We start from the raw sequence: 19,940 nt of genomic DNA, 5'->3' as shown, positions 1-19,940 counted from the left end.
CTTCAGGAGGGTAAGCAGCTTTTCTATTAAGTGTGGATTGGTAGTCCTGCTTGATTTAAATGAGTGATGCAGCTGTTGGGAAGCAGGAAATGGTGCTGGATTACAAAGAGACAACCAAAACTAACACAAACACACATAGGCTTCCTGGTATGTAAATTATTTTTGAGGTTAGAGATCTCCTTTTACAGAATTTAGTATATAACAGATTCAAAAACCAAACTTTTTGACCTCCCAATATTAAATAACTAAATGTGCAAAAGAATCACCATTAAATAGGACATCAAAAGCTATACATTTTCTATGAAACAATATGTGCACAGATTTTCAAAGCTGTGAAAATGCAATAAAGAGCACAACACATTTTGGTCACTTTATTAAATGACATTAAATAGTTTAAGTTTCAACTACTAAACAGCACTTTGAATGGTGAAAACACAGATAGTATTATTGTCATACTTGAATGCTTTTCTTTAAAAACACAATTCCAGTCCTTATATATATTACAAAACAGCCTTAAAGGAAGAAGTGACATCTTTTCTACAGTACTTAAGATACTCAATACGGAACTGAAAAGCAGTCTAACAGAAACAAAGGCAAGTCTTCACAGCTGTATGATTTCAGCAGCCAAAGCTGGATGATGGACTGAAACATTACTATACAACTGGGACAAAACATATACAATATCACAATACTAAGCAAAAACGCTTTACACCCAAAGAAATAAAACAGGTTACAAAATATGGAGAATTTAGCAGGCAAAACTGTATTACAAGCAACATTTTAAATCGTCATTTTTTAAGCCATTGCAACTATTTAAAACATCTAAAACAAATATAAAAATGAGCCTTTTAGTATCTTAATTGATGTGATTTTTGTCTTTAAATATTTGTTAAAGCTTGATGTTATACTCAAAGTACATATTATGTAGCTAAAATGTCAAGTGAGAAGAGTGTATGCAAAGTGGTCCAAGTTTTATTTCAAACTCTCTTAGTTCCAATTAATCCTTTCTATGTATTATTCCTTAAGTCATAGTTTCATCCATGGTGAAAAAGTTTTAGAAGGTTGCCTAAAATTTTTACATCCATGTCTTTGAGCAAGTAATCAGACCATGTTGAAAATTCCCAGGTCTAGTAAATCAGGTTTAAGGTATTCTGGACTTGTAGAAATACCAACTGACAACAGTAGGCCAGAGTGTACTGCCTTCAAATATTTATCTCATAAATCTTCTCTTCTTCATTTCTTCTGGAGTAAACACACATTTCCCCCCACCCCAATTAAGTAAATTTGACTATATGGCTGGCACAATATCCAAATATATGGAATTTGTTAGTGATAACTCACCATGGTAAAGTGGGGGGGGGATGAAGTAGATCCACCTAACCTCACAAATTCTGTATCACAAACCTGGCGCTCTCAGCTGTTTACCACTAGTTCTTTCAAGATAAAAATGGAAATCTCTTAATCATCCAAATAACTCAAAACAGTTCTAGCTAATGTTATACTCATTCTAATCCAGTGATACCTAGAAGCAATTGCTCCACCCAACTTTTTTTTTAAATGAAATTCCTTAGCTATTTCCACTACCTGTTACAACACCATATCAAAAATGGTTTTGCCATGTTGAGTTGACTCCCATAGTCTAACAATCTTGTTCTTCAAGAAATTCAAGCAACCAAATTGTACATGAATTAACTCACAGGTCATTTTTATAGGCCTGGATTAATAAAAACAATGTAATGATTTTCTAGTAAAACTTCAAAAAAGGGTATTAGATGAATTAATTTTGATCAGAAAATTGCCTCACAGATCTAAACTAAAAAAAAAATCAAACTTTGAAATGTAATTTATTTAAAATAACATAGGGAAGTTGGGGGAAAAGAACATGATGATGACAGAAAAGAGGAAGAGCATAGAAGCCAGTGATCCTTATCTTTCAGAGGAATTATTTCACAATACTGACAGTACTGGGAATTATTAAAGCACATTCCTCATGTGAACTTAAAAAGTCAGCAATGGTTCTGCCATTTTGATATTGTTTATAAAACAGGGTGTGACCCTACAACCACACCATCATCCTTAACCTCCTAAAATGCTAGAACTTGATTTTGTTAGTCCACATCCCACTGCCAGCAACAGGATGAAGCACTAGCACTGGCACCAAGCAGTTAAGAGATGTGCTTTATATTAGTGCCAGGAGAGAGAAAATTCATGTGTGGAAGATAATCCACAACCCTGAAATTTTACCAGTAATTATTTCAGCACATAGAACTGAAAATAAAAAATGGCAGAAAGACTAAAGAAGAAAAAGGAATTCTCTTCTTAGGCTATACTTAAGGCTGTTTATACAATGCTAAGATAACTGCAAGACTCCTCCAAGTTTCAGAGCAGTAGTATTTGAGAATATTGCACACAATTCTGTGTCAAAGATAACCCTTAGTTTCTAACTTTCAGTCACAGAGATGATACAGCAGGAGCCCAGTTGCAGACTTCAGTCAAAAGAACATTACAACCATTTCAATCATTTTAATAAAGAAATGGATTAAGTACAAAAGTATTTCATAACTTGAGGAATCAACTCTAAGAACTCAGCTGTGTGTTTTTATATGTAAAGAACGAATATATAAATCTGTATTCTTTCCTAAATTCATTAATTTTATGACAATTTTATGGTTGCTAAAAGCAGGCATAAAAATTTAGAGAGGAAATCTGTGGAGTTGTTACTGTTATGGAAGGACTTGTTTTCACTGAAAACAATTTGAAATATCTTCTGTACTCAATGTGTGTAAGAAGATTCTAGGCAACATCACTGACAAATGTCAGGAAAAAATGGTATGCCCTATTAAAAAAATTAAAACTAATATGGAAGATTGGCATTTAAGGGGACCAAACTATTTATACAGTTGAGTTCTGTTAAGTCATTGATTCCTAAAAAAATAAAAGATCTTTCTATGATTTTAACAATCCTTTAAGCTTTTAGTGCAAAATCACATTGATTTCCCTTGGGAAGGTCCTGGATTTTTGCTTCTCATTGGGGGTGGTGCACGCTGTAAGGGTGGTGGCTGCATACCACCAGCTACTGACTGATACATTCCTCTCATATCAATTTGCTGGTAGTTAGAAGGATTCATGATTAAATTTGGAGGCTTTGGCATCATGAGGTGACCCAGTGTTGCTTGTTGATAAGTCATTTGTTGTTGTTGCTGCTGATTGTACTGCTGCTGGAGCCTTCGGTTCATAAGTATTCGCTGAACGCAGCTGATTAGCTAAAGAGAGAAAAGGGAGCTGTTACAAGTGCATGACCTGTCTCAAAGAGGCAAGTATCAAGTTTTAAGTTAAAATCAATTTGTTAAGGGTGTACCATACCAAAAGGAAAACACATTATTGTTACCACCATTACTAATTTGAGGCATTCATAGGACCATTACTGTAGAAACCAGTTAGCAACACCTTTTAGGGCTAAATTCTCTTAATGACTTGACTATTGTATTGCAAGCAGCATTTAGGTTAGTTGCCATAGTAACCTGTCCTGCACTATGATTAGTTTCAAGTATTAGTTACAGAGCTTTTTGTCAAATCTCATTTCTTCTTCATTCTTTCAAATATTTCACATAATGACAAACACTTTTAGTGATAAATACCAAAGGGAAAAAACACTTGCAGTGGGAATAATTCCTACCTGGAGTGTCTTAAATTTCCTAAGATAATTTAAAATCAATAATTCTACAAGTGCTTTCTAAGTAAAATTCATGCCACAGAAACTGATTCCCTGGAGTGAAGAGCTGAAATTTCCCAGTAAAAAGCAGATGGCTGGCAAACAACTATGCTGGGAAAAATGATCAAAGGTCCTGGAATATGCTAGTCTTTTAAAGAATTATGTAACTTAGTAGGAGTCTGTGACATGTATCATCTATAGCTCCACTTTTTTTTTACTCTCAAATTAAATATATTAAAAGTATACTTATTTTATTAAGTTGTTTAAAAATGGTAAATATGGTAAAAGTCTGGCAAAAATTCCTTTTTAGATATCCAGAATACACAAAAAATAAAATTATGTGGAAGAGATCCTATATAATCTTCAAGGAGACCCATTTAGGAATTTGTTGCTCTTCTGTAACCCTGTAACCCAGATATTACCTTTACTTGACAATTACTATGTTTTCTGACAAAATTTCTTCCAAGAAAAACCAATGACCAGTCATCCATCCATATGAGGGAAGGATGATTATTGACACAGATGTCACACAAACCCATTATTATAAATTCAAGAAAACTGGACATAACTTAGAGGTAGTCGAACTCTTACCATCTGTTGTTTTGTCAATACATCATTGTAGATTGCTTCTCTTCGTTTAACATCAAGCTCCTGGCTGGCTTGTCTACTTAATGCTAACGCCTGTACTTGGGCCTCTGAGAGATTCATGTTTTCCTTCCACTAAAAAGAAAAAGGTGGTTTCATTTACTTCTTATTGCGGTAAAGCTGAGGGAAAATTATTAAGGTACTCAAAACTTTTCAGGATTTTAAAAGATCTTTTCCCCCCTTTCCTTCATTCTTTTCTAAGGAAAACAAGGATGTAAAAGCAGGGTACTACTAAGTTATCCACTGTTGTACAAGAGTGGATTTGGATTTAATTTGTGTAACTGATAAGGTATGTTTACGTACAACAACACATACATTTCTGTGACTGACTGACTTCCCAATCATTTGGGATATTATCCATTTCTGTTTTGTGCCAACATTTAGGTAAAAATGCTGAATTACAGCTTAGCACTATTATCCAGTTTACTAGTATTTTACTATTGCAAATCGAGCTATAAGAATTATGTTGTTTTCCCCACAGAAGGAGTGAAGCAAACAACAATTAAAAATAAAAACAAAAGGGCCCGGGGGGGAGGGGGGGACATGACAAAAATATCAAGATGGAGTAAGATAACTGCCAATGAACTTACTACAGCTGAAATTATATCTTCAAGAGGCTGAATCCTCACTGCTGTCACACTGTTTGTTGCTTCCACAACTTTTTCTCTTCCTTGATTAATGAGGTCCTAGAAGAATGCAAGAAATGTTATATAGGACATATAAAAGACATGGTTGTAAAGCATAGGGATCCTTCCTTTTGCCAATTTATAGCACTTGGTTTTAAAACTCTTCAAACAATTGAAAAGCAGCAAAATGCAGCATCAATAAAGTGGGTAAAACTTGTCAGTGAGGGTCCTGTTAGGAAGATATAAGTTTGGGTTTGCACCAATAGTTTATCAATTTAAATGACTCCACAAGTACGTTTTCAAAGGGAAACCACAAGATTCAATTAAGTTATTATATAATTGGTATAATAAAACCTAATCTTTCTTATTTGATTCATAATTGATTCTAGTTTTAAATAACTTACTTCGTAATACTGGACATTATCATATACTTAATGCTACATCTACACTGCATCAGAATATAAATGTATTTATCCTATTTTCAAACATTAAGCAAGTTAATTTGTTTATTCAAAATATTTTATAAGTGAAGAGAGTGCTATTTCCCTAGCCAGTCAACTGCCCTATTGTTCCTTAATTAAAATAATTCAAAGAACATTAATTCAAGGCCTAATTCTCTTGTGCTCTGAACAAACCACATTTTACTATACTATGATGGTTCAAAAAGGTCAACAAATAAAAGAAAAATTTCTTGGTCTATTCAGAGGTAATCTTTTGGAGAATGTGATATTCCTGCATAGGGAACCCTCAAACAACAGGGCACTTGAAATTGCCTTTAATTCAAGTTAAACTACTTTTGTACTTCACAACTTACCTCCAGCTGTTGATTACTCATTGCTGACAGGGCTCCCAAATTGAAAGGAATATAAGGAGTTTGAGAGTTGAAACTGACAGGGGGTAAATTGGTCCCAGTTGGTATGTTGAAACGCATGGTCAGTCCCTAAAAACAAAAAATTATGCACTTTCCACATTGTGATTTAAAACTTGAAATTCTACATCACCTACTGGTTTAGAAAAGAATCCACACTCTCAGATCTAAGAAATTATTAACACTCTTCCACACACAAACAAAACACCCTTTTCACTAGAAACCAAGATCTTATTACATGGAAAGCTTTAACCCTTAAAGGTGTATTCTTTTTTCTGATAATTCCCACAGAATGGGGCAACTCAGAGAATTCTAACGAGACTCCTAACATCACATTAACGTTAAAGAAGTTTGGTACAATGAGTAAGGAGTTTAAAAAGAATTCAGGTATTAGGATAAGGTTTCCCATGCTCAGGCACATTTTTGCTCAAGTGGGTTGGTGTATAAAACAGACATGGAACTATTTTAAATAAAGTTGCTGCTGGAGACTGACATTAATGTCCAATAATGGAATATTTTTGTGTTCTGACATTCAGTCAAAATTCTGATTTCATGGTACACATGTCAAAGAAACATTTCCTCCAACCTCCAAACTCTAAGCTCCCGTATGTCTGTTACTAGAGTGAGGGTGTTGACGGGAGTTAAGTGATGCTAAATATATAGCTTCCCACTAATCTCTCAATTCAGCGAGTGCTAAGCAGAACCGGGGTTGCTACTCTTTAAGTGGAAACTATTTTCTTCTTTCCTCCCATTCTACCACCAAAGGTGGCCAAAGCCTATAAACTGACTCATATTTGGGGACTCTGCTCCTAAAGACGCCCTATTATTATTACCCGTTCCAAATGTGACCCTTTTTCTTACTGACTGCTCTTTCAAATGACTAACACAAAAACAAAAACCAAAAAGCATTTTAAATGAACTACCTTCTTCTCTGCTTCATACTCAGCCCAAGCTGCTTTTCTTTCTTCTTCAGTCAACTCTTCTTCTTCTTTGTGGTCCAAAAGAGAATCATGTTCATGATATCCTACAATGTGTTCTTTATGTATCTGAAGAAGTTCTGCAAGTATGGTGTCCTGTTTAGAGGGGGTCGAAACAACAGAGAATTATTTTTTCTCTCTGGATCCTATCTCCATAGTTCTTCGGTCTATTGTCAGACTAGAAACTAGACACTGGCTGCTACACATATTTCTGATATATCTGATATAAATCACTTAGAAAACAGTTACAATTCATGCAACACCAGCCTCTTATGTAAGAACTTCCTATATAACAATCTTTATATAAGCATGTTTAAGGGGTTCACAATTTTTTAATTTTTTTGAGGTTTTTTCTCCACCTTTTTTCTAATTTTTTCATACGCATTTTGTTTTGTATTTGTTCTGAGTTGATAATAAATGCTAATATAAGTCTGCTTAAATCAGAGATTACATTGGATGTTTGTGCTGAAAATCATGGCTACTCCTGTTTACACATATTTATCAACCTTCTTTCACAATCACTTTGGCCACCAGCCACTATACTAATGAAAAGCAAATCTAAATTAATCTAAACAGCTACAGGACAGTTTCACTAGAATATACAGTCCTTATATTTCAATTGTAGAAAGGTTTAAATTACATTGTAAAGATGCATGGGTCAAACTTAAACTGATAAACATTGTTCATCATTTTATTGTGACGGTGGTTTTTTTTTTTAAGTTATAGTGTCTTAAGTCAGTCTTGTAAGGTTAAAAAAATTAAAAGCTTAAAACTTGGGATCATTTATATACTTAGCAGAACAACCAAACTCCTGCTCTGTGTAATTATGATTATGAGAGAGAGAGAGAGATTGGGAGGAGGGGGTTAAAGTGAACCACAGATATGTTACTTGCTAATAAAAAATTAAAATACTCACAAGTTGTTTATTAAGAAATCACAGATGAAAACCTGGATATATAAAAGGCAAATTAATTCACTTTACCAAAGGATTTTTCATAGCTTCTAACAGCAAGTTCTCTTAGAACACACTTTCTAAATTGAGTGTGAATCTAGTGAAGGAACATAAATAATTACAGGGCAAAGGAAAGGTTGCAGAGGTATAAGTATATTAAATTTAATCTACATCTAGTAATGCTTAATGCCTTCCTAAGTTTCAGCACAAATCCCTCACTTGAAAATAATTCTGTCTTTACATCTTCATCCACCCCCAGAGTATTACAACACATGGTAGGAACACAAATGTCTGTTAAATAACTCAAGATGAAAGATTCAAATCATGAGCCCTAAGAATTTTTCTGTACAATAGGAAATGCTGACACTAATTCTAAATAATCAGAATATCTGGTATCATTGAAACAACTCTTTATCTTGCTACCCCAATAAATGCTTGAAATAATTATTTCATCATTCCATGAGATAAAAGGAATTCATTTCATTAATGAATACAGCTATAGTTGAGATTTTATACTGCATTTTGACATGATATGCTATTTCTTTTGTTGAAAACCGAAAACATTAGAAGACCATACATAGGAGAGGGCTCAAGAAAGCCTAATGGTGGAACACACAGATGATAACAGGTTTAGTTCTTTTGAAACACTAGCTAAACATTTCTCTTCTACACCAGTGTAGAAATCTGTCATCAAAGTTGACTTCCCATGCCTATGCCATATAAAACATGTTTACTGTCACTAGACAGATATCCGAAGTTCACAGTTACTGACCAGGTAAGTAGGGAGACAGGCCAATATGAATTAAATTCTATTAAAAGATAATGCTTCTTCAGATGTATATCTCCCATGCTCACCCCCCCCACCCCGCCAGGTATGACACAAGAGAGAAGTATATAATAAAACCAGATAACACTGACTTATATTTTTAGCAAGTGACCATGCCAAATACAATTAGAAAAGTCAGCTATTCTACAGAATACCAAATAAAATTACAAGGTAGAAATGTTCTATGGATAGTCCCTATTTTTACTTCTGTCTAGCAATCAGTGATGTTCTTAACCATAGTCAAAAATAACTTCATTTCTCTAAGAAAGCAACCTAAGGGAAAGACCAAGAGAACTGTATGCCAGGAACTGATTTCCTCTCAGCTGTGCCACTGATTCTCTCTATAATGAATAATTTCGTCTAGCTATGACTGTCAGTTAAAACAAAATGAAATCCTCTCCACTCACATGTATAACAGGATGATACGAGAATAGCAGAAACAGATGAAACACCCAATTCTTTGGAAATAAATCTTATGTCAATTACATACAGTGTTTATTTCTCAATTATAAACACAAGAGTTCATACATTAATTACTTTTTTATGGTTAGAGATAAAGCCTTTCAAGAGATGCATGTATGCAATGTGCATGTGCAGTCACACGCACACACACACACACACTCTCATTTATGCCCTTTAAAAAATGTCTGAACTATCAGGGAATTTTATCAAGTCAGTTCTTATCATCCTGTAATTTCAAAGTCCAAACTTATCACCTTAGAATTGGTAGTAACCCATATCCAGAGAGGCAAAGTAACTTGTTCCAAACACACAGCTCAGACTGGCTGGGACTAGAAGCTGAATTTCCTGACTTCTAGCCAGTGATCATTCTATCACACTATAAAGAACGTTTTCTTGAGGCATAGTTCCTCCATTTCCCAGATCTGTTCTCGAATAAAAAAGACTACCCCGAAGGATTTTTGGGGTGGGAGAAACCTCAATATGTCTATTTTTTCCCTCACTTTTAACACTTTTGTATTTTTTGAAGTTTTTAAAAATATGCTAATTTTTTAATAAAGGAAAATATTAAAACTGAAACACAATTTTCAGACACAAACCTGTGAAAAACCAGTTCATGTGTAGCCTAAACCTGACATGAACTATTTTACCATTTTCTTCTTCAGGAGATATTCATTTTAGGAAACACCACTTCCGAAACACCTTAATGTCTTCTCCCTACCAATTTCAGATTTAAGATCTACCCTCTCAAGTCAAACATGATTGCCTTATTAAGGTCAGATTATGGTAGAAGCTCAGCTTCTGTCCATGTAATAACTTTCCTTTTGACCCACAGTCAACTAAAATGCTGCTAAGTCAGAGGAAAAATGCATGTGACTTTATTTTGTATCATTAAAAATGTTTGGACCATTTTCCTAAAACATTAGTTCCCTCCTAACATCAAACCAAAAAACCATTCAAATTGTTTCTACTGCCTACTATGTTCCCTTCTTTTCAAAGAATTAAAAAAAAAATTTAGGGAAACAATGCTAATTTCCTATTATAAAACCTAGAGATAACTAATGGTACCATCTGTCATATATTTCTCCACACATTTACACTTTATACTCACACACATGCTTTTACATAAAAACGGGATTTTACTATAGTTTTGAAAACACTTTTTGCAATCAGTATCTTTCCATGGACATCATTTTACATCAAATACAAACCATTTTTAACGGCTATAAGGGTCTTACAAATTACATAGATAAACCTTATAATCTATTTAATTATTCTCCTATTTAAGGGTTTATTAATATTTAGGCCACTTCCAGTTCTTCACTATTACTCAATCTGCAACAAAATAGTTTAACGGACAAACTTTAGTGTATTTCAACCACTTGTTCATACAATAACTATGCCAATAATACTCAAGGACTTAAACAAGTATGTTTACCACAATCTTCATTTTTAACAAAGAAAAGACACTACGTGTGTTAACTGATTTTTATAGGAACAAGATTCATTTACATAGTTCAGAAGTAGGAGGGCAAAAATCTTTCTTTCCTCTAGAGTGCTGTGTAAGACACAAATAACAGAAAGAAGATACAGAATTTCTGATATAAACTGTTTCTACATCTTTCCCTTTGTAAATTAATTGTAGCATATTGTTAATACAAGAAACAGATGAGAGATTAAGATAGCAAAAAAAAATGTGTAACAGGATTCTCAGAATATTTCTTTGGGAAAAACAGTTTTGCAAAGTCTAGAGCAAATTATACAAGTTAATAAAGAAAAATTTCATCTCAATACACAACACAATCGGTGGAAAGGTTTTTTGTTTCTTCTCTTTGAAGCATGCATTTATTAGTTGCTATAGCAACACTATTATTGAAAACAATACTGGAACAGAATCTATAATCACTAGGCCAACAGTCGTGAAAATGAGGTTTAAATTATATCCAAATGTGTACCTTTTCTTTGTCTAAACTTTATTTTTCCTTCAATAAGTGAAAGAGCTTACAAACTGGGAAAAAGCACGGTCTATATTCTAGCTAACAGCTACGTTAGTTTAAGCTTTAAAAATGACTAGCTTAATTAATAAAACAAAATTAATGATAAATTAAAAGTTTAAGTTAATTTATTTAGAAGTTTAAAGTATTTGGCAAGCTGACAAAAATTCCCAACTAATCAATCCTGAAATTCAACCTTGAAAATAAAATTTTTAAAAACAATCAAGTCTTTGCCTCAGGGTGGGGGTGGGGGTTTGCCATGTTTCAAAATATTTTGCTTGCCATCACTTTGATTTGAGTTCTATAATATCTGGAAGTAAAATGCCACTGGAATACTTAAGTGCCACAGGACCTACTCAAAAAGCTATGAAAAAATTCCTTTTATTACTTCAGTAAGTCTAGATTTTTAGTAAAGAAACTTAATATTCCTGGTTTTAAAAAAAGTTTTTACTTTCAAATTCGAAGCCCATTTTTCCCCAAACTACACTGGGAAAAAAAAAAAGTGACATACTTTATAAGTAACTAGAGAGATAGTGAATAAAGTTCACATACCATCTCATACCAGATTTTTAGGTCAAGAGCACATACTTTTGCCAAACAGCATTTATAAACATATCCAGATTCCCAAATTTTAAGTAAAAATAAGATAGTGACAACTACAGAACTTGTCACTTTCAAGGAACAAAAAGACAGGGCTACCACACTGACTCTGGTGGAGGCAAGAGCCAAAGTCTGCTTTGGCCAGAACAATGTTTTCTACTCAATTTAACATTCAAGGAACTAGATAGTATATTTAGCATTTAATCTTTAAAAATTTGTTATCCATTATAATTACTACATAAGCCACATGTCATTCACTGTGAGGTAAAGAGTGTCAGTCAAGATTTTATATGACTGTAGTGACTTTCTAGAGGCTGCAGCTTTCCAAGTAGAGCCTGGATTGGAACTTGATTCTCATGCTACACAATGTGGAGTTCATATTATCTCTTTACTTCATAAACACTGTTAACATCCTCTAACTCAACTATAGGTATACTAATAAAAAGGATATAGATAGAAGACATATGAAATAGGAATGAAAGCAGATATTTAGCAGTTCAAATTACATTTTAAAGAAAGAAAACATTAAAAAAGGTAAAATAATAAAACCAAAATATATAAATAAGGTCATCTAGTGATTCTTACATTGACCAAATCTCTCATGCAATTTATATTCCTTTAAGGGTCCAAAGTAATGAATATGATGCAAAAATCTTGGTCATGAAAACATCAGTAACTGAAGAGACAGGAGGAGGCATTCACCTATTTAATTCACCTAAAAGTATCAGAGCCTACATTTTCCACTATTCCTAAAATGTTACAAGACATATTTGAATCAGCCAACCTAACCAATCGAGTAACATACTTCAGGATATTAATATACAGATACTGTGGCACTCAAGTACCTTATATTAATTCAGGATCACTGATCATTCCAACATGTTAGTTATGTCCTTTTGAATTCCCCTAAATGAAAATGGGAAAAAAGTGAAAGGATATATAGCCTTGCCTTCCAGGTTTCTCTCTACAACAATTTCATGACCAGACTGTTTGAAATATAAATACCAATATAATTTTGCTGGAATCAAATGATCTGATAAAAAGACCTGTGTCAGCCTTTCGAATTTCAGAGGAAAATTTAATGGCAAGACTTAGTTTAAATTACACACACACACAACTTTGTAAATTGGGAGGCTTTATGTACAGTGGTTACGATCAAAGGCTCTAGAGTACTGCTATCCAAAAGAACTGGGCAATGATGGAAATGTTCTGTCTGTGCTGTCCAATGGGAACTACATATGATCTCTGAGCACCTGGAATGTTACTAGTGCAACTGAGGAACTAAAAGTTTAATTTAATATATTTAAATGCAAATGTAAATAACCACATGTAGCAGGCTCTTGTATTGGACAATGCAGACCTACAGTCTTACTGGATTTAAATCCTAGTTCTAACGCTCACCGGCCCTAAGTCCTTGAGTAAGTTATCTCTCTGAATCTGTCTCCTGCTCTGTAAAATGGGCCTAATAAGTATCTACTTCAGAAGATCTACTGTGGAGATTAAATATTACATATGAAGTGCTTAAGCGCAGTGCCAGGTTTACCGATGACCTTTGCATTGCCAAATCTGATGGTCAATTCTCAGACCTCATCCTGTCGATCCACCAGAAACATCTGACAGAATTTAATCCTTCTCTTCACCAAAATATTTTCTTCTCTTGGTCAGCTAACTGGAAGAATTCTACTGGTGTTCTTTACTACTTTCTCTTACTTCCAACCTTTTTTAAAGGTCTAAAGCAGACACTCCTCCCCACTTCAGAAAACAAACAATGTATTACTGTACAGAGAGAGAGAAGTTTTACGCTTTAACCAAGTTTTTCTAATGAAAAATTCAGGAGATGTTGGATAGGACAAATTGTTGGATATCAGAATTGTCCTAGAAAATCCTAGATATATGGCTGTCATAGAAGGACCAATGAGTTATTACCTGTTCTGTGAATGTATATATGTTAAAAAATTTTTTAGCTGATATTTAAAGGATACCTCTCATTGCCTAAAATGAGAGCATGATAAGCCAGAGTAATTTATTTATGTGAAGGTCAAGTCAATTTGTTGCTCTTATTTTACTAGAGATTGAGACACAGAGAACAAGTGATTTGTTAGTAATTTTTTTAGGTTTATGTAAAGATAAATGGCCTTATTTAACTTTTTTTCTTTCTCTTCTTGAATTCTAACTTTGCCATTTAATAGTTTGGTGATGTCTTGGAACCAATTCCCCTACTACAAAGGGATAATACCATCAGTAACTCATGGGGTTATTGTAAGAATTAAATGAGATAGTGTATTTAAAGGAACATAGCACAAGCACTCGATACGTATTACTCCTTTTGCTTCACACTTTGCCTTATCCTGTATTTAAAAAAATATTAATGCCTTTTTACACATTATCTATAAAACATTCTTGCCAGAAATATTGGTCATGAATTTAATCAAGGCTTTGGGTCTAATTTCCAGTTTACAGAATATGTAAGAGATGGAAATTCAAACACACCAACAAGAAATAAATCCAGAATGGAGGGAAGATGAGTGCACTAGATTAAAATGAATACAACGAGATACAACAATCAAATATAGTGTGTGTACCTTGAATGGAATCTGATTTGAACAAAGGAGCTATAAAAGACATTTTCAAGACAACTGGAGTAATTTGAATACAGGTATGGTATTAGATGATGTTAGGAAATTAAGAAGTTATTAATTTTATGGTATAGTGGTTATATTAGGAATGTCTGCTTTTTGAAATGTCCTTATATTTGAGACTTATACTGAAATATTTACAAGTGAAGTATCATAATCTTATAATTTAAATATATACATATAATTTGGGGCACCTGGGTGGCTCAGCTGGTTAAGCATTTGACTCCTGATTTTGGCTCAGGTCATAATCTCAGGGTCATGAGATCGAGCCCTACATTGATTGGGCTCCACACTCAACAAGGAGCCTGCTTAAGATTCTCTCTCTCTCCCCCTCTGCTCCTCCTCCCCACACTCGCTCTCTAAAAAATAAATACATAATTTTAAAAATATAACTTATTTCAGAAAAACAGAGGAGGCAAATGTGGCAAAATATTAACAATTACTAAATCTAGTTGATGGGTATATGAGTATCCATTATATTTTTCTGGTTTGAAAATTTTCAAAATAGGAAAATATTTTAAATTAATCATTTTTCCTTATTTTCTTTGCAATAATGGAGACACAACACTACACAATGTGACAGAATTCTGGGACAGCACAAAGTCTGAAAGATGGGTCATTATCCTTTTTACCCCTAGTTCGCTCTATATTTAACCTATCAAAAACAGTTTTCTAAACCTGGGATCTGAATTCTTTAAGTCAGCTCTCTACAGATTTTTTAAAGCTAAATTGAATGCATAATTGCAAGCTAACTTGCATGCTAAGAACTTTACATGGGATATCTAATTTTCATAGTAACTCTATGAAGTACATACTGCTATTACCACCATGTAACTGATGATATTTCTAAGATCATGAATCAGCATGGGCTGCTGGCTCCCTCCCACCACAAGCAACCCATGGAAACTACAGAAAGGGAAAAGAAACATAAATTCCAGGAACTTACAGGCAAACACACACACACACACACACACACACACACACACACACACCATCCCTGGAGTGACAACAAACTGGCACTATATGCCATTTGAAGCAGAGTTACTGAAAAAATGTACCAATAATTCAAAATAAGCATGAAAGTATACTTCCGGAAATAAGGAAAGGTACTGCCAATATGAAATTCAAACAAAAATTACCTAAAAGAGCCAAAATGAAATATAAGAGATAAAAAATAATCACTGAAATAAATAACTCAATGGATAATATAAAAAGCAGAAGAGGTATAGCTAAAAAATAACTTAGTGAACTAGGAGATCAGAATGAGGCAAAAGAAAAGCTATAAGATATGGAAGCTAAAAGCAGAAGGGCAGGCATTTACTAATAACAGTCTCAGTAGGAGATGAAAATAAAAATAAAGAGGATGAGATTTTTGAAGAACAACAGACATAAATATCTCGGAATTATAGATCAAGAAACTGAGGCACAGAGAAGTCAAATAACTTGATGAAGGTCAAGATTCAAATCCAGGTGATCTTCCTCAAGGACTCTTGTTTTTAACAACTATGCTGTACTGACTCAGTGCTAGAGATAAAGAAGTTCAGCATCCAAGATACTTAAGGAGGACTCAAATCAGCTTTGCTACCCTAGGATTCTGCAGTAACTAAAGGATAAAATCTACATTCTCCAGTATTACACACCTTGATAACACTGAAAATGCTTTTTCATAAACCCATAGTATTGATCAAGAAGCATGAGGATGTGAAGAAAACGGGACACTTGTGCACTGTTGGTGGGAACAGATATTGGTACAATCACTATGGAAAATAGCCTGAAGTTTCCTCAAAAAAATTACAAATAAAACTACCATATAATCTAGTAATTTCACTTCTGGGTATTAATCAGAAGGAAAGAAAAACACTCAAAAAGATACCTGAACCCCCACATTCATCATAGCATTATTTACAATAGCCAAGACACGGAAACAACCTAAGTGTCCACTGATGGATGAATGGATAAAGAAAATGTGGTATACACAGACAATGGAATATTATTTGGCCATAAAAATAAGGAAATCCTGTCAATGCTTTAACATGGAGGGACCTTGAGGGCATCATGGTAAATGAGATCTAAAAAGCTGAATTATTCATAGAAACAGAGTAGAGTGGTGGTTACCTGGAGCTGAGGTTGTGTGTGAAATGGGGCGATGTTTGTCAAAGGGTAAGATGAATAAGTTCTGGTGATGTAATGTACAGCATGGCAACTATAGTAAATAATACTGTAGTGTATATTTCAAAGTTGCTAAGAGACTTGGTCTTAAAAGTTCTTGTCACAAGAAAAAATAATTTGTAACCATGTTTGGTGATGGATGTTAACTAGACTTACTGTGGTGATCAATCATTATGTTGTACACCTGAAACTATTACATGTCAATTATATTTCAATGAAAAAGAAAGTTGGAAATTAAAAAAAAAAGGAGTGTGAAGTCATATCAAAGGACAGCGCCTCAGTTTACTTCTTCCACAAGTTTAATCATGTAACAAATTAATGCCAGCACAGTAGAGTGTAGTGGTTAAAGAGTACGGAGTCTGATTATGGCACTGAGATCAAATGCAGGTGCCACCACTTCTCTGTTATAATTTCATCATCTGTAAGATAAAAACAAACTGTACCAGCTTTGTAAGGTGGCTATAAGAAATAAAAATAATAATAATAAATGATTCAATACGAGTAAAGCCCTTAGTACAGTGCCTGGCATAAAAAGCACTCAATAAATGTTAGCTACTGTTTATTATTATTCTTTTTTTTTTTTTAAGATTTTATTTATTTATGTGACAGAGAGACAGCCAGCGAGAGAGGGAACACAGCAGGGGGAGTGGGAGAGGAAGAAGCAGGCTCATAGCGGAGGAGCCTGATGTGGGACTCGATCCCGGAACACCAGGATCACGCCCTGAGCCGAAGGCAGACGCTTTAACGACTGCGCTACCCAGGCGCCCCTGTTTATTATTATTCTTAATTCAAAGGTTGAGCTAATAATAACTATAAAGGCAAATCACGCTACTACATACCTTATAGCTATAGAACAGTGGAGGACCTTGTTAAAAATACAGATTCCCAGAGCTCACTCCCAGAAACTCATTCAGTAGGTCTTAGATGAAGCCAGAAATCTGCATTTTTATCAAGCTGCCAGGTGATTCTGATGCTATTCAGAATCTATTCAGATGCTATTACTCTTAGTCCAAAAACTACACACAAGAAAAAACACTACTTTAAAGGCACGTCAACCACTGCCTTACAACTGTCAGCTTGCAATTATAGGACAAAAATTCATTTGTTCACTTGTCACATTTTTAACAAATACTCACTAAGTGCTAGGTATTATGCCAGGTACTAGGAATATAGTGAAGATTCACTGACACGATCCCGAACCCTCACAGGCCAGTAGTAGGAAACTTATAATCTAGAAAGAACAGACATGTCTTTTAATTTGTCTACAAAGGCAAAAAAGTTCCTGCTTTTGAATTCCTAATGAATTCTGAATTCCTAACAAATAAATTAAAATTCATTTAATCAGTGAGCATTTAAATACAAACTTCGTATTTTAAATTTCAGAATTTCCATAATTTTGAGTAGCATATCTTTCTAGTGCTTCAAAAGAAGACACTTCCTGAAGTCTACCTCACATCCTCCTAATGCAATCTTGCATTCCACCCACAACTCTGCCAGTAAGGTGGCCTCATAGATGTTGATGTTTCCATTAACAGTGATTTGCAAGGCCTCCTGCCAGGGTTAGGGATGCTGCTATTCAGGGGCATCACTGGCACTGAAGTCCATTTAATCCAAATGTTTTCCCTAAAATACTTGGTAACCTTGGCTCCTTAATAATTTTTCTTGTGTTATAAGGTGATATAATCAAAATAAGATACAAAGCAGCACTTTAAATAAAGCATGGCCAGGGGTGCCTGGGTGGCTCATTCAGTTAAGCGTCTGGCTTCAGCTCAGGTCATGATCCCAGGGTCCTGGGACCCAGCCCTGCGATGGTTCCCTGCTCAGCGGGGTGTCTGCTTCTCCCTCTCCCTTTGTCCCTCCCCCTGCTTGTGCTCTCACTCTTTCACTCTCAAATAAACAAAAAAATCTTTTAAAAATAAATAAATAAAGCAAGCATGGTCTACTGTTTTTCTGGTTTGTAGAGGGACATTAGAAGCACCTCTTCACTTTAAAAAATTACTACAGAGGTATCAGCTGGCTATAAAGTAGACAATTCTTCAAAAGTCATATGTATTATTTAAGAAAAAAATCCTTGAATGTTAGAAAGGGTAGTAATTCATACTCAAATGCATGCTAACATCATTAAAAGCGATCAATATCTAGTATTATTCACTATTGATTATAATTGATCTCGAAGAATTCAAGCCTCAAATATCTGTCTCTCCTGCAGTCTAGCTGAGATTACTGCCTCTGGCCCCTAATGTTTTTAGTCTTCTACTAATCTGTCATATGTCAAGCTTAATCTCCTAAGGATCAGGACTTCATGACTCCCCTGAAATTCTAAAAATTTATGTCTATACTGGTTCCAGAGAAATGAACCAAATATAATGGCAATATTAGTAACAATTATGGAAACAAAAATAGCAACTAACATTTGAGCCCTTACTACGTGTTAGGAAGGGGCTTTATGTGGATTATCTCCTCTGTGAGAAAGGTACTACTATCTTATGCTCCTGAGGGAAGTGAAGCTTGGAAAGCTTACGTGGCTTGCCTAAGATTACTTCCTAAAAAGAGCGGTTGACAGGTGATTGGAAAAAGGAACAGGCTTAAACCATTTGCTCTTTTTACTGGGTATCAACCATCCCAGTAAACACTGAATATAATTATAACCTACAAAGAAATTATAAAATTAAAACAATTTCTCTAGAGTACATTATGATTTCTGGTGGTCTATTCTTATTCAGCTGAATAATTATTTTTATGCCAGTGAATACAAAGGAACAATACTAGAACTTGTTTTGGGGCGCCTGGGTGGCACAGCGGTTAAGCTTCTGCCTTCGGCTCAGGGCGTGATCCCTGCGTTCTGGGATCGAGTCCCACATCAGGCTCCTCCGCTATGAGCCTGCTTCTTCCTCTCCCACTCCCCCTGTTTGTGTTCCCTCTCTCACTGGCTGTCTCTATCTCTGTCAAATAAATAAATAAATTCTTAAAAAAAATACTAGAACTTGTTTTATTAAGTAATAAATATATAAATATTTCTTGCCTCTTTTGTGATAAAAGAGGCAAGAAATAGGAAACAATGACATCAAACCTCATATATACTCATAATTGAAATGAGCATGGCTCCTTATAGGTACATGTCAACAAAAATTGGGTTCATGTGCCACCATGTGGTTAATATGCTATAGGTTACTGACATTTAAGCCTACAATTAAATGGGTCCTTTTGAACCTTTAATTCTAAAAATAAATGTATGAAAGTTCCCTAAATAGGCTGACTAGCTATTTTAGACTTCACATCACGTTATTTTAGTAAGTATATTTCTCTCTAATGTTAAAAAAGACTAAGGTAAAACCCTGTATTAACCCTGCACAATAACATCTCTGTTCCGTAAACTATGCTCTGAGGTATTAAAACTTTAACAAAGGCGTAAAGATAAAGGGAGAAAACTGTACACAAGATCAGGGTGGAGGAAGCAGACCTAAAGCCTCACTTCG

At 34.5% G+C, this 19,940-nt stretch overlaps 1 protein-coding gene across 7 annotated transcripts in view; it reads right to left on the bottom strand.

Annotated features, from left to right (window-relative positions):
- Positions 1 to 358: 358 nt before the first annotated feature.
- ATRX (ATRX chromatin remodeler) overlaps positions 359 to 19,940 on the bottom strand; it is a 345,341-nt gene continuing 325,759 nt past the window's right edge. For all 7 annotated transcript variants that reach the window (XM_040630434.1, XM_040630447.1, XM_040630441.1 and 4 more), the window contains 5 exons: positions 6,775 to 6,924; positions 5,798 to 5,923; positions 4,948 to 5,043; positions 4,304 to 4,432; positions 359 to 3,263 (listed from right to left, as the gene is read on the bottom strand). In XM_040630434.1, coding sequence (XP_040486368.1) covers positions 2,985 to 3,263; positions 4,304 to 4,432; positions 4,948 to 5,043; positions 5,798 to 5,923; positions 6,775 to 6,924 — 780 coding nt within the window. In that variant the 3' untranslated portion in view covers positions 359 to 2,984. The remainder of the gene's footprint in view (positions 3,264 to 4,303; positions 4,433 to 4,947; positions 5,044 to 5,797; positions 5,924 to 6,774; positions 6,925 to 19,940) is intronic.

This window comes from Ursus maritimus, assembly GCF_017311325.1.
Source record: "Ursus maritimus isolate PB19 chromosome X unlocalized genomic scaffold, ASM1731132v1 scaffold_X1, whole genome shotgun sequence".
Classification (NCBI taxonomy): Eukaryota; Metazoa; Chordata; class Mammalia; order Carnivora; family Ursidae; genus Ursus; species Ursus maritimus.
The sequence above is the reverse complement of the archived record's forward strand: the minus strand, read 5'-3'. Positions and strand labels throughout refer to the sequence as shown.